We start from the raw sequence: 25,645 nt of genomic DNA, 5'->3' as shown, positions 1-25,645 counted from the left end.
CCTGGCCCTTCCTGTTGGGGGCAGGCCCATGCTGTGCCACACAGCTCCCCTGCCCAACACCCCCTGGACCCACTATGCCGAGTGCCCCCCCCCCAAATCCACAGTACCCTGCACACCACAACTGCTGCCCAGTGCCCCCCCCCACAGCCCCACCATAACTGCCCAGCCCCGCCACATAACCCCACACTCCCTAGTGCCCCAACACACAGATCTCCCCCACAGCCCAATGCCCTTCCCCACAGCCCCACCACCACAACAACCACACAGCTCCCCACACAGACCTCTACTGCCCAGTGCCCTGACACACACAGATCTCCCCACCTGCCTAGCACCCCAAAACACACAAACCTCCCCCACTGCCTGGCACCCCACCAGCACCTCCCAGACACTCACTCCCCCAAGACCTTCCCCCTCCCCTGGCCACACTTACAGGCCCTGCTGTGAGGTGAGGTGACTTTCAGCTGGGCTGAGCCAGCAGCGCGGCGCGGGCTGGAACTGGGATCATGCGCCCCTGTCCCGCCGCTTCTGCAGGGGGTGGAGCAGGGGCCGTACGCCCCCTCGCAGCTTCCTAGCGCTGCGCGCCCCCTCCATCCCAAATGCTCCCGTCTGGGCGCGCCTGTGGCTGCCCCGCCCCCAGCCCCATGTGTCCTCCCCGCCTCCTGATAGTTTCTTCTCGCGATCCACTCACCCCACCTAGCCCGGAACCGCGCTGTGCAGCGGTGGGAGGCGGGTCCCGATAGGGGCGGAGCTCGGCGGCAGCGCTCTGCCTGGGGCAATGTGGGGCTGCGGCGGGCTGAGCAGAGCAGCCAGGGCTCTAGTCGGCGCGCGGGGCTGGAGCAGTGGGGCGGGCCCGCCCGGGAGGAGGCTGGGGGCAGTGGCCGGTGAGTATGTTCTGGGCCCGGCCAGAGCCAAGCGGGGCTGGGGCAGGCGACGGCACCAGCTGGCTCTGGGGGTTTCCTGCGGGGCCTGCCTGCGGTGGCCGGGTTACGTGTCCCCCAGCGCTGGACGCGCCTCCGCCAGCCCCTGTGGCTGTGCAGGGGTCGGTAGCGCTCTGTGGTGCGGGCCCCGGAACCGCCGCGGGGCCTCTGCGGCCGGCTTGCGACATCGGCGTGATTGGCAGCTCCCGGGCGCCTCGCCATGACCCCGAAGTGCGGTGCAGCGGGCGGGCGCTTACCCGGGGTACAGCGCAAACGTGCCGCGGCGGACCCAGCAGCCCTGCCGCAGTCCAGAGCTGCAGCATGTGGCAAGGACAGCAACAGGCTGAAGTGCTAGCCGGCTGTCAGGGCTACTTCTAGCTCCCCGAAAACAGTAGCGTGGCCACTTACGCCCGTGGTAACCCGTGTTTACCAGCATTTAGCGCCAGTGGAATCTAGGCTCTGTATGAGTAAGAATGGCCATCCTCTGTCAGCCCAAATGTCCATCTAACCCAGTATCCTGTCTTCCAATAGTGGTCAATGCCAGGTGCCTCAGAGGGAATGAACAGAACAGGTAATCATCAAGTGACCCATCCCGTTGCCCATTCCCAGCTTCTGACAAACAGCGGCTAGGGACACCATTCCTGCCTATCCTGGCTAATAGTCACTGATGGATCTATTCTCCATGACTTTATCTAGTTCTTTTTCTAAACCCTGTTATTATCTTGGCCTTCACAACATTATCTGACAAGGAGTTCTATAGGTTGACTGTGCATTGTGTGAAGAAATACTTTCTTTTGTTTGTTTTAAACCTGGTGCCTATTAATTTCATTTGGTGACCCCTAATTCTCCAGTTATGAGAAGGAGTGAATAATACTTCCTCATTTACTTTCTTCCACACCAGTCATGATTTTATAGACCTCTATCATATTCCGCCCCCCAGTCATCTTTTTTCCAAATTGAAAAGTCCCAATCTTATTAATCTTTCCGGATATGGAAGCTGTTCTGTACCCCTGATAATTTTTGTTGCCCATTTCTGAACCTTTTCTAATTTCAATATCTGTTTTGAATTGGGATGACCACATGTGTGTGCAATATTCAAGATGTGGGTGTACCGTAGATTTATATAGAGGCAATATATTTTTTGTCATCTTCTATATCTCTTTGTTAATGATTTCCAGTGTTCTATTAGCTTTTATGACTGCCCCTGCACACTGAGTGGATGTTTTCAGAGACCTATCCCCCACAATGACTCCAAGATCTCTTTTTTGAGTGGTAACAGCTAAATTAGACTTCATCATTTTATGTGTGTAGTTGGGATTATGCACAGTGATTTCACTTCACTGGGTCTCTCTGGGAGCCCCAGCCTATATAGTTCACAGCTTACTCTCTTTAGCGTTCATTGTCTGCTCCTTGTCCTTTCTTGGCTACAGTTAACTTTCAGAGCAAGGAGCTTACCCATGGAAACAGCTCAGCTCTCTAGTTTAGTCTGTCCCTGGGAAAACCCGCACTAGGGGTACAACTAGGGACTCCTGCTGTTATCTGCAGAATATCTGAGTTTGATCATAAGTGGCACCGTAGGCTGTCTTGTTCAGCTGGCTCATAGGGGCTTTCTGTAAATGTTAGCTTACGTGGTTTAGTGGCAGATCTTTTGTTAGGGTCATGCACAAATGTTGGAAGGAGAGGCCCCAAAAGTTATGTTAGCAAGCTCAAATCATGGTGAAAGATATAAACAGCACACAATTAAGAGCCACAAAGTAAAATGTGTGGTGATAGCTACATAATATAGCTCAGTGGTGGGCAACCTGCAGCTCACGGGCCACACGTGGCCCATTAAGGTAATCTGCTGGCGGGCTGCCAGACAGTTTTACATTTGTATGACCACCCACAGCTCCCAGTGACTGCGATTCGCCGTTCCTGGCCACTGTGAGCTGCAGGCAGCTGTGCAAATGTAAACAGACTGTCTTGTGGCCCACCAGTGGGTTATCCTGTTGGGCCGCAGGTTGCCCACCATTGCAGTAGCTGTTCCTGTGGTCAGTGGCTTAGAAATGTCACAATACTGTACTTGCAGACTAAATTGTTATAATATGTAAGGAGGAGTAACTTTTTAGAAACAAATGGAGGGTTAGTCGGTTGGCATGATGGAAGTTCAACAGTGAGTAATAATTAGCTACTTTGCTATAGTCATTTAAACAGGAAAGATAATTGTCAATGTATTTAGGATGGAACTAATTGTATAAAATTAATCTTAGAAGCATTTCATGGAGTGTTTGCTCTATTAAAGCTTGAAGCTGGCAATTTTGAATGGAACTGCTGGTCTGCAAAGGTGGCTTAGAGAAGTAAAGTTCTAAAGAGTACCCTTGTCATGGATTCACAGGGTCTGGTCTATGCCCCAGCTTGCGATCTGTTCCTGAGGAGTGATCCTTTTTGTGTGTTGGGCCCCAAGAACTCACAAAGTTCCACAAGGGCAAGCCTGGGACCTCCCAGACTTTGAAACTGTGCCTTTGGGCACCAGTGATCCCTGTTTCTCTTGGCTCCTTGCAGCAAAGCTAACCAAGGCAGACTTCTGTGGGAGACTTGTATGGTACCCTTTCAGGGCACAGTGCTCTCAGTGAGTAGATGCTGTGACACCAGGCATCCTTTCCAAAATAAAATGGTAATTTATTAATCACCTAGCATACAGAATCTGAAAGTCCTTAAATTAGCGTAGAGAAACAAAGGTTAATATAGAGTTGCTCCCTTGAGCCATGCTGCCATGCCAACTGAGCCATCTTGGCACTCTCATGGTATTTCTGTCCTTAGTCCCACACCCAGAAGGTAGTGGGGTTACATCTACACTTGCAGAGTTTTTGCGCTGTCAGTTTCAATGATGACAGTGAACCGGTGAAAGAAAAGAGCTGATTTGTGTACTCACTTACTTCCACAGGCATCAGACAGTGTTTACATTTGCAGCACTTCCAGCACCATGAGAGCAATGCACTGAGGGCAGCTATCCCACAGTGCAGCTCTCTCCATTTTGACTATGGGTTTTGTGAGAAGGGATGGGGGCTGAGAAGTGGCATCCTGGGTCCATGCACAGTCTCCTCTCCCCAAACACTGATCAGCTCCAGTAGGTCAGCATTGTTCCAAGCAGGGGATCGTTTGCTTCCTAGAGCAGGCGTTATCTGGCCAGATGATAAGTGAGCACTTGCCAAGAAAACAGGAAGGGGAGTTTCAAATTTCCCGGGGCTTTACAGGGGGAGGATGGGTGTCTGTTTACCTGGCATCAGATCAGTAGAGCTGCTGGCCAGAGTGGTCACCTAGGCACTGTGGGATATCCTACGGAGGCTAAAGGCTGTGTAAACGGAAAGAAGTGTCTTCACTTGCACATCACTGCAAAAGCATCACCGGTAAGAGCTTTACACCTCTCATGGAGGTGGTTTTATTTTTGCGGTGAAACTCAGATGTTTCACCGCAAAAAAGTCATTGACAAGTGTAGGTGAACCCACTGTTTTGGTGTAAAAAAGGGACTTTTTCCATTTTAAATGGCAAGTATAGATATGCCCTAAGTCTCTCTCTCCCCCTTCCCACAAGGCCAGTTCTTAATCCAACTACCAAAAACTTTTTCTCTTAATTCTTCAACTAAGGGCTTTTGCTCTGCTTCCCTGCAGGGAGGTGAGGGGAAAAAGATCTCCTTTCTCTTGGTTGTTGATTGCTAGGTCTGAATGTCCCAGCCACTGGGATTCCCATTGTCTTTCCATAGATATGTGTTGGTTTCAGTCAGTCCTTATTAACCCATTCCTACCATCCTAGACACACACGTGGCACAGTGCACAGTCAACTTATGGAATTCATTGATGTAGGATGTTATGAAGGCTAAAAGTATAACTGTGTTCAAAATAGTTAGATAAGTTCCTGGAGGATAGGTCCATCAGTGGCTATTAAGCAAAATGGTCAGAGACACAATTTCATGTTTTAGGTGTCCCTAAACCTCTGACTGCCAGAGCCTGGGATTGGATGACGGGATGGATCACTCGATAATTACCCTGTTCAATTCATTCCCCCTGAAGCATCTGGTACCTGCCCCTGTGGGGAGACAAGATACTGAGCTGGATAGACCATTGATCTGACTCAGTATGGCCATTCTGATGTTCCCATGTCCCCTGCTCTGCCCCAAGAGCAGCTTTTTAAGCCTTTACACTCCGTGCATAGCCATGCAGAACACAGAGGGAAGCAGAAGCGTGCATAGCAATCATAAAAATATTACTAAAATTCTTACTTCATCACACCATAAAACAGAATAAGCACTTTTCTACTTCACTGGTGGATTTTCCTAAATCAATAACTAAAGGACATAGTTGTAGGTATATGTTGTTACATAAAATAAAGGCAAAAGCCACCATTAGCAGTAGTAAATATTCATATCATGATAGTACCGAAGGACCCCATAGGGTTAATAAATTAAAACTACCAAAATGATTTGCTTTGTAGTTTTTAAGCTGGCAGCAAAAAAAATCAAACTAACGCATTGCTAGAGTTATCTGATCCATAAAAATAATACTGACAGATCTATATGGCCTTTGAACTGTATACTTGCTTTATTTGCATTATATGTTTCCAGTCCTTTGACAGCACATTTGTGTTTCATTTTATCTACATTAGTTCTATTTTTGTATGCAATGTTGTTGTAGTCATGTTAGTCTCAGGGTATTAGAGAAACAAGGTGGATGAGATAATATCTTTTATTGGACCAACTTCTGTTGGTAAGAGAGACAAGCTTCCAAGTTTACACAGAGCTCTTCATCGGGTCTGGGAAGCTAACATTGTGTCAGTTTTCCAGATCTGAAGAGGAGCTCCGTGTAAACTTGGAAGCTTTTCTCTCTTACCAACTGAAGTTGGTCCAATAAAAGATATGACCTCACCTACCTTGTGTGTGCCCCCCCCCCATCATTTAGTTGCTTTATTTATCACCTGTAAATTACCTAAGTATTTTCTATAAATAACTTAGTAGTGAGAGTCTCCCTTCTCTCCTCAGAAGGGATACAGCACTGTTAGCATGAAACTGGCTGTAATATAAACACATTGGAGTGTGTTCATATAAATTAATAAATAAAACGAAAAACCCTACCAAAACACTACACTAGCCTACATAATTTTTCCCATGGGGAGAGGATGAGACAGAGCAAACAGCATATGAACAGATGTTAGTCACATTACGTAACACGCTGCCGGAAGGCACTCATATTTCAGTGATGAGGGGCGGTATAAGAACTTACATAAGAACAAATTGCTTAAAATAATTGCTCTAATTCTCTTTTGTTACTCAAGTATAAACACGCAGACTATGACTTGACGCATGTGTCTAAATGAGAGGTGATAATTAGTTTTTCTAGATACTTCAAGCTTGATGCCCAAAATCATCTACTACAGGAATAAAGCTAGCTATTCCCTTTGTTCTGTATTTGAGTTCTTAATGACAAACTGATGTTTTTGGCAACTTTTCTTTCGATAGTTCTTGGTTTTTCTTTTTTAAAAGCTCACTCACTATTTAATCTTAAAGTGTACTGGAAAGGGGGCAGGGGGAGGGAGAAGAAGCTATATGCAACATTATGATTGCACAGTTAAAAATTAGGAATTCCAGAAGTTATGGCTGCAGTAATGATGCTAACTCAGCTGCATATTCTGTATGTTTTATGACAAAGAATACAATGTTAAGCGACATATTTAACTAGAACAGTGGGAATAGAAAATGAGTAAAATTTTCAAAAGTATCCAAATCCCATTTTCAAATGAGATTTAGGAGATAGGTCTCATCAAAAGTCAATGGGATTTAGGATCTAGGTGTTAGGATTTGGCTTAAGACATTCATATTTCGGAACATATGAATTGTCATCTTGGATCAGATCCAAGGTCCATCTAGTACAGTATTGTGTCTCTCACAGGCCAGCACCAGCAGCTTCAGAGGAAGGTGTAAGAATCCTGCAAGAGGCAGATAGACAATGTGGAGGCAAAGTTTTCCTGGTCTCTAATGGCAGAGATCAGTTGAAGACCTGAAGTAAGAGGTTTAATGTCCCTTCCAAAATGTTTATCATTAATTATTTTTAATATCCACATAAATGTCCAGTCCCTTTTGAAATTTTGTTAATTTCTTGGCCTCAATAACTTGCTGTGACAATGAGTACCATGGGTGAATATGTTGTGTGCAAAAGTATTTGCCTTTAACTAGTTGGAATTTTCCACCTTATAATGTCATTGAATGTCCTCTTGTTCTTGTGTTATGAGTGTCAGGGTGAGTGGAAGTTCCTGATCTACTCTACTCTGTATCATTTATTATTTTATAGACTTTTATCATGTTCCCTGTTACTTGCCTCCTTTCTGAGGTAAAGAATTGTAATCTTCAATCTCTCTCTTCATGTAAGTGTTTTTCCAGGCCTTGGATCATTCTCATAGCCTCCTCTGAACCCCGTCCAGGTCTGCAGTACCCTTTTAGAGATGGTGTGACAGTACTGTACACTGTATTCCAAATAAGATCACTCCATTGATTTATATTATTATAATGATGATGTTTTCTGTATTATTCTCCCTCCCTACCGTTCCTTATGCATCCTAACATCTTGTTTGCTTTTTGTCTGCAGCTGCCCACTGAGCATGAGTTTTCATTGAGCTGGCTATAGTGACATCCAGGTGTCTTTCTTGAGTTAATACAATTAATTTAGAATCCTGTAAGGTATACAAGTAGTTTATATTTTTTGTGCTCAGTGTGCATGACTTTGCACTTATCAATTTTGTGATCATTTGCCTTTGTGTTGCCCATTCACCCAGCTTGTTTGATCTCTCTGAAGTTCCTCACAGCCCTCTCTGGTCCTGAATTATCTAAATAACTTTGCCATCTGCACATTTTGCTATCTCACTACTTAGCTTGTGTTTTCAGATCACTAAGCAATATATTGAACAACCCCATTGTTAACCTTTTGCTGTGATGAAAATTGTTCATTTAATTCTAGTCTTTGCTTTCTGTTTCCTCGCCAGCTTTTTATTTCACAGTACTTTGCCTCTCTCCCCATTACTTTTTAGCTTCTTTATGGAGGGCCTCTGTGAAGTCTAAATTATGTCAGTCAGAATTCTTGGAATGTGTCAATAAACTAAGATATTAGTGAGACATGATTTTCCTTTGCAGAAACTGCTTTTTATACCCAGTTATATAATCTTCCAGGTGTTTTATTATGTTTTTAACCACCATTTCAACCAATTTGCCAGATAAAGAGGTAAGGTTTATTGACCTATAATTAATTCCCTATATCATCCCCAGTGCCTTTTTAAAATATAGGTACAACATTTGCTACCCTCCAGGCCTCTGAAATAGTGGCTGTTTTTCATGAAAGATGGCATATTTTTGTTATTAGGTCATCTACTTCATACTTACATCCAAGAATTCTAAAAGAGATTATCATCTGGTCTTGCTGACTTTTGCTTCTTAAATTATTAATTTCCTCTAGCACCTCTTCTTCTGATACTTGAGTCTCTGAGAGTATTTTCATCTTTGTTACCAGAATAAAGCAGGTCCAGGATAGGCATCTTCCAAACATCATCTCTGGTGAAGACTGATGTGAAGAAGCTTCCTTGTCTTCCTCAATTGTTCCCCTTAATTCCTGGTGATCCTACAGACCCACTGATTGTTTTATAAACTTCCTGCTTTCCGAATTACGTGTTTGTTTTTAACACCTTTCGCTATTTGCTTTTCAAAATCCATGTAGGCCTTTCTAATTTTCCTTTAGTTTATAGCCTTGTGCAATTTATATTACTCTCTATTGATTTCACTGGGTCAGATTTCTAAATTTTGAAGGATTTCTGTTTGGCTTAAATAGCTTCTTCAACCTTGCCATTTAGCCATATTAGTTTACTCCTTGCAGGTTCCCTTATGTTCACATCTTTTAAGATGCTTATATTTTTAAAATTAGCATATATGCCACCTCTACGGATTTTATCTTCTTAGTTTTTAACTTTAGGGCCTTCTTTTAACTAATCTCGTTTTATTGAAATCTCTTTTTTTAAAGGTTAGTGTTCTGTACTTTGTCATTTTTCAGTATCCTCCCTGTCCCTTTGGAATTTGAACCTTAGGCCTGGGCTACACTAGTGGGAGGGTTCAAACTAAGATATGCAACTTCAGCTACGCAAATAGCGTAGCTGAAGTTGCATAAGTATCTTAGTTCGACTTACCTGGCCGTCCTCATAGCAGCGAGTTGACGGCCGCAGCTCCCCTGTCTAATCTGCTTACTCCTCCTGCCGAGGTGGAGTACTGGCATCAATTCCCCGATACATCGAACACTACCCGCCTATCCGGTGGGTAGTATAGACGTACTCGTAGTTTTTCACAGGGTGGATTTGATGGAAATCATTATTTTAATCACTAGTCAGGAGGACTCAATTTAATTGTGGTTTTCTACATAAAAGTACATTCCTGGTGGTTATTATAACCTTAATACATATTCTTCACAACTCAAAGAGAGATGCAGGTTTCATTTTTAGAAGGTACACACTATACATTTTTAAACAGTGATTTATTTTGAAAACTTTTCTGATTAGTTTTACAGCTATATCAGAAAATGAATGATTGTTTGGTTATTTCATTTACCAAAGGTAATTGAAGCAGATATTCTCCCAATGATTTTCATAAATATCTAAATCAACAGTGTTAATCATAATATTTGAAGGATTTCTCTTGGTCACTGCATGTATTAGGAGATAGAGACATCACTTAGACAGACATTTTAAACTGTTTTATTAACTAAAACACGTAGTATTCGGATTTTTTTTCTTCAACAGAAATGTAATATTTTTAACAAAATAGCATATTTCTTGCCTTCTCAATTTATCTCCAGACTTCTTCTCCTTGTCCAGATTCTATTCTGCCCAACACTTCTGTCATTGAACTTTTGAAACTTTGCACTTTTAGGAGTGGTAAGGATTGACTCTGTGTACACAAATTTGCAGAGGGCAATAGAGTTGAGGTCTGTTATTTCTCACCTTTGGTTTGTTTGTGGCCTTATAGACTAACAGACGCTTTGGAGCGTTGAGCTTTCGTGGGTGATATCCACTTTGTCAGACGCAGGTAGTGGAAATTTCCAAGGGGCAGGTATATATATGCTAGCAAGCAAGCTAGAGAAAAGGAAGCATGATATCTGTCTGTATTTGTGCAAGTTTCTTCATGAGGTTGATGGAATTTCCACTCCATACGGCTAAATGCAGTGCCTTGCATGGTGTAAAGTATCAGAGGGGTAGCACTGCATTTAGCCATATGGAGTGGAAATCCACAATCTAATGAAGAAACTTGCACAATACAGACAAGATCATCTTCCTTTATCTTAGCTTGCTTGCTAGCAATATATACCTGCCCTGGAAATTTTCACTACCTGCGTCTGACAAAGTGGGTTGTCACATCCGAGAAAGCTCACGCTCCAAAACGTCTGTTAGTCTATAAGGTGCCACAGGATTCTCTGCTGCTTTTACAGATCCAGACTAACACGGCTACCCCTCTGATACTTTGTTTGTTTAAAAACATTTTTGCTTTTAACAAGTATGTTACCTCTGGAGACACAAATCCACAGTTTGAGAACTGCAAAGCTAAGACTCTCTGATATCTTCTAAACTGAGCACTGAATCCCATTGGGTAGATAGAAAGATTAACCTAAGTAATCTGTACAGAAGCCCCTGGAACCCCATAAGATTGGGTCCCTAATCCATAAACTGTTGGAACTCATTTACAAAACTTTTCTTAAACATTACATGAATATATTGTCTCATACTATAGAATGAGACTTTATAATTCCTGTTTCATGATGAGATACATTATACCTCAAAGATATCTCAATTAAGACTATCTTTGGATATGCTTTTTGAGGGGGAAAAAACCTTTTATCAAAAAAATTCGATTTAAATAAAAATTCAATTTTTTTAATTTAAAAAAAAATCTCTGATTTTTATCAACTCTGGTGCTTCATGTTCCCTGTGTCTGAATGGGGATTGCACAATTTGTTTCCCAGATATTTTGTGTGATTTCATTAGTTTCTGATAAAGCTGAAATCCTTGGATAGAAGGCATGGTAGAAGTACAGTATGATGTTAAGAACTACAGTTTATAAACCTTTAAAGATAATATGATGATAACAATCAGAAGTATAATCACAGATCTCACTTTGAGATGGAGCCCTGTAGTTCTGAATAATACTCAGCAAATCAAAGAAACCTATGCTTATTAGTAGTTCTATTCAAAAACAAAATTTTTTTGCAGAGCTTGATCTCTTTGATAGTAGGTATGTCCACAATTATTTTCTCTATATGGAATTATCCTGGCCATTTCTAATAATAAATCAATAAGAATATTTGTAGATGTAGTTTAGAGGGAAAGTGGCTCCAAACAAAATGACCAGGCGTAAATATGCCACAAGCTTACTGTTATAGAATGTAAGCTGTTCAAAGTGTATTCAAAGTGTTCAAAGAGCAACCCATGCGAGCAGTGTAAGTGAATCCCATTCTGCCTGGCACTGTGTCCCTTTTTAATGATAAAGCACAGAGGTGATTAGAAGGAAGATTGTGTACCTCGTATTTGTACAAATAAATTGTAATTATTCCAGAAGGCTTCAGATTGTATAGAGCTGATTAATAACAGTAGGGATTCTGAGTTTTATTGATCTGCATGCAGGAGGTGTGCTTTGCATCGCATAAAAAGTCTGTGATGTTATCCTTTATCCTAACTAATAAGATTTCCTTCTCCCCAGACCTCCTTTAGTCTCTAAAAAACCAAACTGGATTATTGTTTTACTAGGCACTGTCGAGCTCTCCGTCATCCACTACACTCTCAGACAAATAATCTTACATGTGGAACAAGTTAAAAAGTCAGGCTGGTGGTAATCAAGTATCCCATGGGTACCTATTATGGAGCATGGCTTTGACTAAAGCTATGGGTGAGGGTGCATGTGATGGTGAGAGGAGATGAATGGACTGGAAAAGTAGGGGGCAGCCTAGGGAGAGGAAGACCACAGTTTCTAAAATGCCCTGGTGGATTTAGAGTGTTCCATCTTTAAATGTATCAGGAATCAGAGTCCTGTTGTGCTAGGCATTGTACATATACATCAAAAATGGTCCTTGCCCCAAAGAGCTTGCCAGTTAAGATCCCAGTCTGCAAACACACACATCCTTAACTTAACTACCATGAAGTCTCATTGAAGTCAGTGGCGTTACTTGTGGTAGTAAAATTAAGCATGTGCGTATGTTTTTGAAGTATTGGGGTCTCCACAATGAAGTTTGGTCGATGCAAATTACGTATTTATACAGCCACCAAAACATGTGAATTGCATGGGTGTGTGTGCTTCTGGTTGCTTGCACTGGTACTGTGTACACCTACCCAGAGTCTGTGTGTCGATGTAACAGTAGTGTGAAGTGTAGTATGTCCTGGCTAGGTATCCCAGTGTGCTCTGCTTTCTGGCGCAGTGCCTTTTGGGACAATTTCACATTGCTTTGTGGAATAGTAGCAAATCGCCTACGAATTTATGGGAGTGAGGGGTCAAGTTCCCACCATGCTCGCTCGGAGTGCTTTTTGGTGTCCGCCATCAGCCTGACAGAAGCATGGAGCCGGCAGAGCTCAGTACAGTTCTCATCTGCATTTCTAATACAGGGCACACGATTGTCCAGTATTTTCACAGCTTGAGGGATTGCTGCTGCAATCAGGACTGTGATGAAGATAATGCAGCGTTATTTGAGAACAATAACTGGATGCTGAGGGACATAGTGAAAAACAATGCCAGGTTGCTACCGGCATTCCCGGAGCGCCTCTGCATGATGGAGCACTGTTTCTGGGCCTGAGAAATGAGCACTGATAGGTGGGATTGCATCATAATGTAGGTTTGGGATGATGAGCAGAGCTTTCAGATGTGAAAAGCCACATTCTTGGGCCTGTGTCAAGTTCACCCCAGCCCTCCGCAACAGGGACACCAAAATGAAAGCAGCATTGACAAGTGGAGATCTTGTGTCTAGAAGCTTGTAACACTGGCATGCTACTGGTCAGTGGGCAATAATTTTGGGTTGGAAAATCCACAGTGTGGGGCCTGTTGTTTTATGGCCTTACACAGTTGAATCACATCTTTTGCTGTGCAGAACTATGACTCTTGGTAATGTATAGGAAACAGTAGGCAGATTTGCAGTAATGGGGTTTCTGAACTGCGATAGGGTGATAGATGGCACACACATCCCTATTTTGGCACCATCCCACCTTGCCACACAGAAAGGGTTACTTTTCTGTGGTTGTGCAGGTGCTAGTGGATCACCAGGTGCACTTCACTGATACCAATGTGGCTGATAAGGGAAGTATACAGGATTTCTCAAAAAGCTGCAAGTGGGTACATTCTTTCCCGACCAGCAGATTGCCATTGGTGATGCTGAAGTGGCAATAGTGAGTCTGGGGGACCCAACCTACCCCTTGCTTCCCTGGCTCGTGAAGCTATACACTGGCCATCTCACACACCAAGAAAGTTTAATTACCAGCTCAGCAGGTGCAGAATGACATTAGAATTTGCTTTTGGGAGACTGAAGGGATGCTGGTGGTGTTTACTTACTAGATTGGATCTCAGTGAGAAACATTTAAGTGGTTATAGCTGCATGTTGTATACTGCACAACATCTGTGAGGCAAAGGGGGAATAGCTGCCGCTGGGTTGGAGAGATCAGGTTGATTGGCTGTCTGCTGAATTTGAACAGCCAGACGCAGGAGCTACTAGAAGAGGAGATTTGTGTCTGAGGAAGGCCATAAAAGAGCATTTTGCCAGTCTGCTATAGTATAGTATTGAGCCGCCTGGGCCTGTGTGGGGCTAGCCTGTTTACTGCAATGGTGCCAGCTGAACTCATCACAGAGTGGCATGGGAAGGTGTCTTATTTCAGAGGAAGAAATAAAGCTACCATCCCTAGAATTCCTCAGGAGAGGATTGCAGAATATCTCCTTGAAAGTTTCATCGGGATCTCTCGAGGATAAAAGAGAAAGTAATCCACATGGGCGCCCCCCAGCCCAGCCCAACGAGCCAAGAAATGAGAAGTGGACCTCGAGTCTGCCTCTGTTTGTTCCACTGCTACCTGAGCAAGACACTGATTTAATGTGGATTGTATGACCAGACTGCCATACAACCATTTTTGAAATGTGTTTTCTAACATGACACCAGTACAGCAATGAAAAGTTGATTCCTGTGTCTTAACTTCTGAATGGGACAGGTGTCATTTTAAAATGAGGAACAAAGGCGGGAGATGAGGTTTGAGGGAAAGGAAAATAATAAAAAAAAAATTGCAAGGAAAACTGTTCGTGCACTTATTCAGATCCCCTTCCCCTTTTGCAGCTGGTTCATCTGTGCTCACTGGGTGGAACTGGCTAGACTCCTGCACCGTTTTAGACCGTTCCTAGCTTGTGGCATGGTTTGAGTTCCCTGCCATAGCCCCCCACCCTTGCTGTTCATGACAGGCATCTCCATCTCTAGCTCCTCCATAGTCGCTATCCTGAACACCGTAGTTAAGTCAATCTAACTCCTGGAATTGACACCGCTAGGTCAATAGAAGAATTCTCCCAATAACCTAGCAATGGCTTCTTGAGGGGGTGGCTTAACTACAGTAACGGAAAACCCCCTTCACTGTGGTGCGTACAGATACACTGATGCCACACTGCAGCTGTGCCTGTCTAGCATTTACAGTGTAGACAGGCTCTAAGAGCTGTACTTTCGTAGTGCAAAGGCAAGAGTCAGCTTCTGTTTTTAGCAGACTCTTAGATCGCTTGATTAGATCAAAAGAAATGGATTCTTTCTTAACTTTCATATGAAGTCTTGAAGTAATTCTTGTTTTAACGTAGTAAATCGATTTAAATGCTTATTGTAGTAATTGGCAAACCAGAGAAATTGAACCACAGATCTGTTAATTGAATTTCAATTGTAATATTAATTTGATTGTGTCATATTTGATTAGTTATGGGAAACTAGAACTAAATCGGTGATAGATTTGCTTAGCTTTGTATTTGTTTGCATGTTCTTTTAATAAATCTATTAAAAACGGGACTGGTTTCTCTCCCTAACTGTTGTGTGAGGAAAACAGTCTATTCACAGGTAAAGGTAAATACATTGATTAGCTCCTGGATGCATATTTTAATTATTTAAAATCCTATTACCACTACATAATGTTTCAAACCAATTTGACAAACAGATTTTTGTATCTCTGAATGATCATAAAGCTGATGATTTCCATTGCATTGATTTTGTTATATATGCAGGTGACCATTATGGTCCCGCTTTTCAGACAGGCCCTGCGGGCTTCAGTGAGAACTACAGTTGGAAAATGCAGTTGACATCCAACAGTACCAGGTTTGTCCATTTGACTGAAATGAAAAGCAGCATGTAAGTACAGTAGCTAGTAGAATTATCTATTACATCCTTTACTGTATAAAAATGAGCTTAATGATGTGTGATGAGAACTTGATGATCTGATAAAGTCAATTTTGATCTTTCAGAAGAGTTTTTCAGATCATTTTTGATCATCTTTTTTATTGTTACTTTACAGAAATACATACTACTAAATTAAAAAAAATCCCCAACGTTATGTACATTCCATAATCTGTTTTATGCTCAGAGTTATTATTTATTCAGTGTGATGTTAAATAGTCTTAACTAAGTTCAAAGGAGAGGTTTTAGATTCTAGACAGTGAGATATAATGAATAAAAAGTGCTTTCTCTGGCTTTGTCCCTTCTCCCACCTTGAAGGAAATATTTTTCCCGCCTCTTAATCCAACTTTTTATTTCAGTCACATGTTTTGGTGCCACGTATCCATGTTTATGACATGATGTTTGGCTTTTATTGTTTAGGTCTGCTATGAAGAGGCTATACAGCACTTCACACACAACAGTGGATTCAAAAGAGATGAACAAATTCCAGCTTTTGGCACATAGATGGTGGGATGAACAAGGAGAATATTCCACCCTGCATTCTCTGAATGATATTAGAGTGCCTTTTATTAGGTACAGTTTGGGGATTACTTTTGCTGTGTAATGCTATTTCTATGTATCCACCTAAAAACAGTGTAAAATAACTAGACAGGAAAATGAGACCTAACTTGTTGAACAAATATCACATGACCCCACCCCTAGCCTGGGACCCCCACACTCTCCCCATCCCATTATTTCCCACCTTATCTGGGGAGGGCCAGGAGAGGATGTCTCTGACCTGGCTGGAGCTGCTCCGGCAGGCTGGGCAGCACGGCCGCAGCCTGCTCTGGTGGGCCAGACCAGGCACCGCAGAAGCAGAATGTTCCAGCAGGTGGGCCGGGTGACACAGCTGCAGTGTGCTCCAGCGGGCTGGGCAGCGCGGCTACAGCCTGCTCTGGGAGGCGGGGCTGAGTGGCATGGCTGCAGCCACTTCGGAGGCTAGCGGGAGATCAGTGTGGCCAGAAGTGGAGAGACTCTGGCCTCACCTCTTCCCTTCTGGCTGTGCTGTTTCTCCTTGCTCCCTCTGTTGCGGGGAGGGGCTATGTCCCACCTCTCCCTCTCTATATATACTCATTCATAATCTGAATTTTTTTAGTAAAAAGGAAGCACCAGAGAAGGGGATTGGCTTATGAATGGAGAGGCAGCACAGCCAGCAGAGCCAGAAGGGAAGAGGTGGGGCCAGAGTCTCTCTGCTTCTGGCCACACTGCTCTCCCGCTAGCCTCCAAAGTGGCTGCAGCCTTGCCACTCGGCCCCACCCCCCAGAGCAGGCTGTGGCTGTGCCGCCTGGGCCATCAGAGCGCACTGCGACCATGTTGCCTGGCCCAGCCCTCTGGAACATGCTGCGGCTGCACCGCCTGGTCTGGCCCACCGGAGCAGGCTGTGGCCTCTCTGCTCAGCCTCCAGAGCAGCTCCAGCCAGGCCAAAGACACACTCCCCTGTTCCTCCCCATATAAGATGGGAAGGGATGGGATGGGGAGAGTGTGGGGGTCCTGGGCTAGGATGGGGTCATTTGTAAGGAGGGATAGCTGAGTGGTTTGAGCATTGGCCTGCTAAACCCAGGGTTTTGAGTTCAGTCCTTGAGGGGCCCATTTACGGAACTGGGGCAAAAATCTGTCTGGGGATTGGTCCTGCTTTGAGCAGGGCATTGGACTAGATGACCTCCTGAGGTCCCTTCTAACCTTGATAGTCTATGTGGGGTGGTGGTCACTGACTCCTAGCTTCTCTTCTCCCCCCTTGTCCTCCTCCCCCACAAAAAAAAATTCCCCATCAGTTGCTGTCCCAGCCCATCAGGGTAAGCAGCTGGCGCACCGGGACACTGTGTTTACTGAGGTTTACCTCTGGGCCTGCAGATGCTCGAGGTAAATAAACCATCTCTGCCCGCTGGCAGCTTATCCTGATGGCCTGGGAGCCAAAGTTTGCTGACCCCTGAATTATAGGGTTGGCTTATGAATGGGTTATAAAAAATTTCCATTTTTACTTATCCATCTGGGGGAGGAGAGTAGGGTTGGCTTATAAACGAACCAGCTTATGATCGAGTATATACAGCACTTAACATAAATTTTAAGGAAACATTTCAGTTAAACCATTTTGTATCTTTGTGCTTATTTATGTACACTTTATTTCAGAGATACTCTATTGAACATGAGTGGTGATCATCAGTTGGGAAGCCCTCTGTCCGGTGTAAAGATTCTAGATGTTGGCTGTGGTGGTGGACTGTTAAGTGAAGTAAGAAACACAGTTTGTTGTTCCTGCCTCTCTAGCTAAGGAGCATATGAAGACTTTGAAAGGTGTTACGATTTGTTTATTTAACTCCTAAATCTCAAATGAGGAGGAGCCATCCCAGGCCCTTTTCTGTAATATTGGTACATTGATAAATGCATATTTTGGAGTGCAGTAAATTCTACAAACCACATTTGTATTTGTGTTTAAAAAAAAAAAGTACAGGCAATGTTTTGTTATAGACAACTGAGCTTCATTAAGAAAAGAGAAATTATAGGAAGAGGTGCTGAAACCTTAAGGTTAACCAACAAACAGATTATTTAAATATTGTCGCAAACAGCAAAATAGCATCGGTCCTTTCTAGCATTCCTTTAGAAAGTCATTGCAAAATAACTTTTATTTGTGTTGGGGGCGGGGGTTAGTAAAAGATCACTTTTTATCATGACCACTCTTATTAATGAAGTAACATATTTTCCATTATAACCTATTTTCACATGCTTGACGCTTTTGAAACAGTCATCTTTTGGGCTTAAATTTTCCATACTGGGCAAAGTTCTCATCTCTGACCTTGCCCCTTAACACTACCTAATAGTACTGAGGCTGTACAAAGGGACCCTAAAAGCCCCGTATCTTGCATAAGGAGGATTCCTATGGTGCAGGGGGCAGTTGTAAGGATGCCTCATGAGGACCCCCTCACAAGCCTGGGGAAAGGGGGCATTTTGAGGTCATAGGTGCAGGAACTAGGGGTGCTGCCGCACCCCCTGGCTTGAAATGGTTTCCATTATATACAAGGTTTACAGTTTGGTTCAATGGCTATCAGCACCCCCAGTATAAAAATTGTTCCAGCACCCCAGGTTGAGGGTGGGAGTGTAACATACAAATTCTGGTCAGCTCTGTGACCCATAGGGCTGCTTTAACTTAGATTGGCCCCCAGGACTGTCTAAGTTACACTGGGGACCTCTCTAGTCCACAGAGCAGCCCAGGATTTTTTGAAGCTTTTATGTTCAGAGGTGTAGCACAGACACTCACCCTGGCTCTCTGCACAAAGGTGGGTCTCTCCCTTCCCCTTATTTCTGGTAGCTAGAGGTAAATCCTTTTTAACCGCGAGAGAATGAAAAATGTGTATCTTTACCCTGTTATAAAATAATTCCTCCTTCACCTCCCATCCCTCAAATACGTGAGCCTGCTAGAGCAAAAACTACTGACGTGGAAACTTGGTATGGTCTTAATTCTCATTGACTATTAGTACTTTTGCTTGATTTTAGAAAAATAAAACAAATGGTTTCTAGTTAATAAAATTATGACTGCTTGAAAATTGTACATGAGCATTAGAAAATTTTGCACGTGTGCTTAAGGGTGGATGTACTGTGCATATGTGTCCATCTAGTTAAGTTCTCATTGTCTGGTTCAAAGTACTTACAAGCTCCACACACTGAATGAATATGGATGAGTGGCTCTCTCACTCTGCTGGTAAAGCCAGTGGAGCTTGTAACTTTCACAAGCTTAATAACTAGTGAATTTAGAGCTCCAATAACATGAAGTTCGTTATGTTGCACAAAGTATTCCAGTTTCAAAAGAGACATCAACCTCTGAGGAAAAAACACATTTATGATATTTCAGTGACAGTCAAGACTGGTACTTTCCTAGTAAACATCTGAATATTCAGCTTTCAGCATTGAGCAGGTATCATAGATAATCATGTACAGAGTAATCATTAAAAAGATGTGGATTCACCATTTCAGTAATGAGTGACCATAAGTATAGGTTAAAAAACCCAGTGGAGAAAAACAGTGTCTCTGTGATAGTTGCAGTGGAGAAAATCTGCACTCATGTGGCAAAGTGGACAAAGAACAATTATTTTAAAAACAGATGTAAAAGAATCACTATCTTCTATTTGACAAAATAAGTTTTTAAAAGAATAGAAAATCTAAAATTTTTTGTGCTTTCTTTCTAATAAACTTTTAAAAATGTTGCAGATCGAAGGCCACCCCTCAGAGCTGTTTGTCTCACTGTTCTAATGATGCTTACTGCAAGATTTTTCTATGACTTCAACATTAGAATCTGTCAATTTACATAGAGCTTTATGTTTACACTGATTGATTGTTTTAATGCAGTGAATAAACAAGTGGTATATCATTAGCCTCTAGGTAGACTGGGAGCTTCAGTTACTGGAATTGATCCTGTGGAGGACAACATTAGAGCAGCAGAACAGCGCAAGTCATTTGATCCAGTTCTAGCCAAGAGAATACAGTACAAACCATGTTCACTGGAGGATATTGTGGAAGAGGCTACAGAAACCTTTGATGTAATTGTTGCTTCTGAAGTAGTGGAGCATGTGGCTGACCTAGAAATGTTTATCAAGTACTGCTATCAAGTATTAAAAGTAAGTGTTTGTTTTAATTGTAGAAAATGTTTGTTCCTTCCTTCTTTAATAAAGTTTTTATCTGAAAAGTTAATCAGAACACATGTAGATCCCAGAGGCCTCAGTGACATCATCACTTAATACTGCAGTAGTACCATGACTTCCATTAAATTGTGTACAAGGTCAAAACCTAATGAAAAGTTCTTGCAGCCTGATTTTTTCCACTAATGGAGGAAGATCTAACAGCTATGTTGATGGTGTCTACAAATATGAATTAACTGTGCACTGAAGTTCTGTCTGCAGTTAAACTTCTGTCTCATGGCATCTTATTCCAACTCAGCATTAAAAGTTAGACATATTCCTGGATTGCTTTAAAGAGTGCCATGTTTACATTTAGACGTGCTTGGGATTTATTTTATTTTTTCTAGAGTTCTTGTTTTTGGTTAGTAAAGGATGATGGTAGCTCCAGTGTGCAAACTGGGACTCTTCTTTACTCCACCGCTTTGTTAAACCACTCACACAGGGAACATAGTTTATCTGAACAGGAACTGTCACTATGTTCTGTCTGATAGGGGCATGAGAAATTTATTCTTTTTCCACCAGTGCACAGGACCTCTAAGTATTACTTTTGTTCTTGGTAAGTGTTTACATTAGGACATGCAGAGAATCAATTAAACAAAATTGTATCTAGAAGTATATTAATTGTGCAATGATATCTTATAATTTGCAATTTATGCTGCTGTATGTTTTGAAGATTTGCTGGTGATTTTGTGTTATGGCCAAATTCCAGCGTGGGAATTAGTCTTACCTATCTAAATAACTCCTATCGTTTCAGTGAATAAACTAAGTTTCACTTCTTGTCCGGAACTGCTGTGTAGTGTAACATTGTTGCAGCTGTTAAACAGTGCCTGTGTTCTTCTTCACAGATGGCTGCATGTCCGTGGGTAAAGTGATCTTTCTGTACAGTCTGTAAACTGTTTTAAGGTCTTTGAGGATGAACTATGCAATATAAGTTTATTGATGTGCTTATTTTTACAAAGATGCAGAATATATATTATTTGAAATAGCAAGTCTGCTAGTCAGGACAACGCTCACTCAACGATGGCCCAAAAGAAAGCCCCAAAAAGTGAGCACTGATTGGCAGCACTATCCATTTGGCTGCCCATAAAAGTCCTATACGCAAACAAGCATTTCCATTAGTAAATGCCCCACTGATCCCACTCGCTGTAAGAGAAATGTCCTTCGGCAGTTTTTGCTGTACAGATTTGTGGTGTGGTCAGCAGCCACAGTTAGGTATGAAAATAGCCCAAACTAGTCTTGTAGTTGCTATGGACAAGGGTGTGTATGTTTGTTTAAATTAAATTGAAGTTTAAAAAATAAGATATTGTCTTGTGTTTACTATACACCAAGGGTCGGCAACCTTTCAGAAGTGCTGTGCCGAGTCTTCATTTATTCACTCTAATTTAAGGTTTCACGTGTCAGTAATACATTTTAAAATAGCCCAAACTAGTCTTGTAGTTGCTATGGACAAGGGTGTGTATGTTTGTTTAAATTAAATTGAAGTTTAAAAAATAAGATATTGTCTTGTGTTTACTATACACCAAGGGTCGGCAACCTTTCAGAAGTGCTGTGCCGAGTCTTCATTTATTCACTCTAATTTAAGGTTTCACGTGTCAGTAATACATTTTAACATTTTTAGAAGGTCTCTTTCTATAAGTCTATAATATATAACTAAACTATTGTTGTATGTAAAGTAAATAAGGTTTTAAAATGTTTAAGAAGCTTCATTAAAATGCAGTGGCCAGGACCCGAGCAGTATGAGTGCCACTGAAAATCAGCTTGTGTGCCGCCTTTGGCACGCGTGCCATAGGTTGCCTACCCCTGCTATACACATTCTTATACTTGTAATTCATTCTCTGTTTGGGGATCATTTGCGTGTATTAATTAGATGTTATCCTTGATTAGCATAGATATTTCTGGGCATGATTGCTCTTTTTAAATGATCCAAAACCTGAAAGATGTTGACTGTTGGTTAAATGTTGAAAAGACTCATTCTTTACAAAAAGAACATAACATCCTGATTTTTCTATCGCCTACCGATGTCTTAAAACATTTATGTATGTGTATCAATTAAAGTAGCTTTAATTCCTGCCACCCACGGCTTCAAAATGGACAAATTCTGTACTTGAAGTTCAGAAATGATTAATCTTGTACTTTTTTCATGTGAAGGGTCCTCATGCTTTTTGTTCAATTAAATGTACTAATAGAATATTATTTTAATATTTTTATTAGACTGAAGGCTCGTTATTCATTACTACAATCAACAAAACACAGTTGTCCTATATATTGGGGATTGTAGTTGCAGAGAGAATAATGGGCATTGTACCAGAAGGCACCCATGACTGGGAGAAGTTTATTTCACCTGAAGAGCTAGAATGCCTGCTAGACTCAAGTAAGTGTCAAGTAGAATGATGGGATTGAATAGAGAGATCCAAGTGTTACTGATTATAATGGCAACTGTCAGGGGACTAGATAGTTAAGATGATTGGTAACCTTGAAATGAAGAGCTCTGTACTCCTGTTAGCAGCTCAGATTTGGCGTAGGTCAGGCATGGCTAATAGTCATTACCACATTCTGGCTGTTCAGCTGAGTGTTTAGAGTTGATGGTCTCAGTGCAATTTCAAGTGTACAGAGGTCACCTAAACAAAACCACCATCACAGCTGGCCCCCTTGTTGATAGCCAAAGCATCAAAGATGCAAATTCTTGGTCTCTTTTTGGAGACAATAGTGTTTCATTTCTAAGGGGGAGTCCTCTAGGTCAGGGTTGAGATACTTGATGAGCCAGTGTCCAAAGGTTGCACTGCTGCTGCATTGTATAAACTGAGGGCTTTTGTCTTCATCATCTTTCACTAGCCTGACATTTATTAAAACATTTCATTTAAAAGCTGTCTGAAGTTGAAAACTGACCACAGACTTTCCAATAAAACTTGAGAGAGTATATTACTAAGTCACACCAGTGGTTCCAGTTTGAATTCTTTCCTAAAAGACTGATTTCTGAGGTGCTGACTTTTTCCTTCAGCTACTTCTTCTCTACAGAAAGTTAATAAACAAAAAAAACCCACCAGTAAGCACCTCACTTTTTCTGTAACTCACTATAAACAAACTGATGTCTGAACTCAGTCTTTTATCTTGTATCCTGCTGGGCCTGGGATAATGCAGCATCATATGATGAACCTAAGGCATGTTAAGAAGAGAGCATAAAATTGCTCTTTATTTACACTGTTTCCTTGATCCATATTCTTCATTCATAGCTAAATCTCCAGCATTTTCCATAGATACACCTCTACCCCGATATAACATGAATTCAGATATAACACAGTAAAGCAGTGCTCGGGGTGGGCAGGGCTGCACGCTCCAGCGGATCATAGCAAGTTCAATATAATGCAGTAAGATTTTTTTGGCTCCCGAGGACAGCATTATATCAGGGTAGAGGTATATATTCCATTTTGAAGTGGATGACCTGAATCTGCGAAAGTTGAGTGACATAAATATGCTTCTGATGACTCAGTATTGTTGCTCTAAAGCTCAGTGGAAGAATGTGTATTTAGAATTTGCTATTTTTTTTTTTTTTTTAGAGCTTGATGTTTCATTGACTTGGACTGTCTAGGATCACCATCCTTTTCCCTTCTTTTACAGATGGCTTTTTAGTCAAGACAGTGAATGGAATGTCATACAACCCCCTGTCAGGGTCCTGGAGTTGGACTGAAAGCACTAGCATTAACTATGCGGTGCATGCCATGAAATGTAGGGTAAAAGAACAATCAAGTTCAAGAGAGCCGCCTTCAGAGACAGATAAGGAGGAGCATCCAGCCGAAGCTAGTGCCAGCACAACTGTCTGAGACACGGTAATAGGCAAGCAGCAAGAAGTTGAAGGAAGATTTGCATAAATGATTATAATAAAACTGTTTGCAACAAGTCTGCTGTTCATGTAAAAGACTGGCAAAAACATCTTAACTGCCAGTTTCAATGTAGTCTCAGGGGAGAACAATTGTTAGTTCTCTCAGGAATCATGTAGGATTAAGATAGGCAAAGTTTTTGAAGAGAAGTTCTTTTATGAGAAAACAATTTCAAACTTTCAAATTGTCAGTATTTGTGTATGATGGCTTTTATAGTCCTACCAAGAAAACACAGGTTTCAACAGGACTCCAGAGAGTAATGGGTTGATGCTGAGTTCAATATGAAGTCCCTTTAAAAAATGCAATACACTGTGTAAATAGAAAGATTTAAGCAATTTTTAAATTAAACTACGGAAGTGCACTGTTCAGAAACTTGTGACTGTGTTTAATTAATTAGTTAAAACACCAAAACTCTCTTTTCCTTCTTCCATTCCAGCTACACCAACTGTGGGAAAAGAAGGGAAGGTTAGTGACATACGAGCTCCTGCTCTGCCTCTGAGCCACTGATATGAGCCTTCCATGGCTGGTTACACTAGTACTGCAGCCTAATTCATCTGTGGCAACACCACACTTGAGAATCTGGTCCCTGAATATCAACCTGTCACCAGGTCCTCCATGTTTAAGTAAAATCGTCACAATTTAAACAGTCAGTCACTTTTCTAGCAATAAGCCGCAGTTATCAGGCCAGCAGTTTGTTCACAATCTGTCATAGAATCTAAGGTCTGTGAATGTCACAATCCTTCAACTACTTCACGGGGCTGATGGGAGGTGTACTTAGTAAAAAAACTATTCTGCTCTGAAATGTGAGTCTCTCAACAAAATTGTGTTGCATGTGTCCATGATCACCTGTCCCCAATTCTTTTTGTCAAATGTGCTCAGTTTACACAGAGAGAGGTTTGTTTTATTTTCCTAACTGCAGTCCTGCAAACTCATTTTGGGATCTGAAAGTTAGCAGGGTTCTGTTTGTCACACATCACCTGTAAAAGGTTCAGCAGCTCAAATTATCCTCTCTGCTCTGTGTAATCCCCTTGCCTTCACTGGCCTTGCACAGGTGCAACTGACCTTGTAATTGGAATTTAGGAGATGATCTGATGCCCAAAAATGTATAGAATCCAGTTTGCTTGATTGATTTTGGCTTTGCAAAGGTATTGTCAGTAATTAATAGATTTTCTTTTTTTAAGGCCAGAAGCAACTGGTATGATGATCTACTCTGACCATAGCATAACAGGCCATAGAACCACACCCATCCATTTTGGCATCCAGCCCTTAACTTCTCTTTGAGCTATAGCATTTCTTCTAGAAAGATGTCCTGTCTCAATGTAAAGGCTTCAGGTAATAGAGAATCCACCATGGCCCCAAGTAAATTGTTCTAGTGGTTAATTGTCATAATTATAAAAATTTGCAGCTTTTGTAGTAAAATTTCTCTCAGATTACAACAATTGGATATCATCATGCCTTTTTCTCCTAGATTGAAGAGCCCTTTACTATCAGAAACCTCTTCCCTATGCAGGTACTTCAGAGATTGGCAATGTTTGGCATGCAGCCTGCCAAGGTAAGCCCTCTGGCGGGCTGGGCCAGTTTGTTTATCTGCTGTGTCTGCAGGTTCGGTCGATCATGGCTCCCACTGGCTGCGGTTAGCTGTTCCTGGTCAATGGGGGCCAGCTGTGGCCAGCACATCCCTCATCCTGTGCTGCTTCCCACAGCCCCCGTTGGCC

At 42.1% G+C, this 25,645-nt stretch overlaps 1 protein-coding gene across 3 annotated transcripts; it reads left to right on the top strand.

Annotated features, from left to right (window-relative positions):
* The first annotated feature begins 727 nt into the window (after positions 1–727).
* Positions 728–24,302, top strand: COQ3 (coenzyme Q3, methyltransferase). Of its 3 annotated transcripts, none has more exons than XM_032780135.1 (7): positions 728–881; positions 15,184–15,274; positions 15,773–15,925; positions 17,519–17,618; positions 19,753–19,995; positions 22,267–22,426; positions 23,671–24,302. In XM_032780135.1, exons 1-7 carry the CDS (start codon positions 776–778, stop codon positions 23,871–23,873), a joined length of 1,056 nt encoding a protein of 351 aa, XP_032636026.1. In that variant the 5' UTR covers positions 728–775; the 3' UTR covers positions 23,874–24,302. The 3 variants fall into 3 exon arrangements, with proteins under 3 accessions (XP_032636026.1, XP_032636024.1, XP_032636027.1); XM_032780133.2 differs by having other exon boundaries at positions 15,184–15,307; XM_032780136.2 differs by lacking the exon at positions 728–881 and adding an exon at positions 7,650–9,233 and having other exon boundaries at positions 15,184–15,307.
* The last annotated feature ends 1,343 nt before the right edge of the window (positions 24,303–25,645 follow it).

Source organism: Chelonoidis abingdonii, chromosome 3 (genome assembly GCF_003597395.2).
Source record: "Chelonoidis abingdonii isolate Lonesome George chromosome 3, CheloAbing_2.0, whole genome shotgun sequence".
NCBI lineage: Eukaryota > Metazoa > Chordata > Testudines > Testudinidae > Chelonoidis > Chelonoidis abingdonii.
Note: the sequence above shows the minus strand (reverse complement) of the source record. Positions and strands in the feature narration are given on the sequence as shown.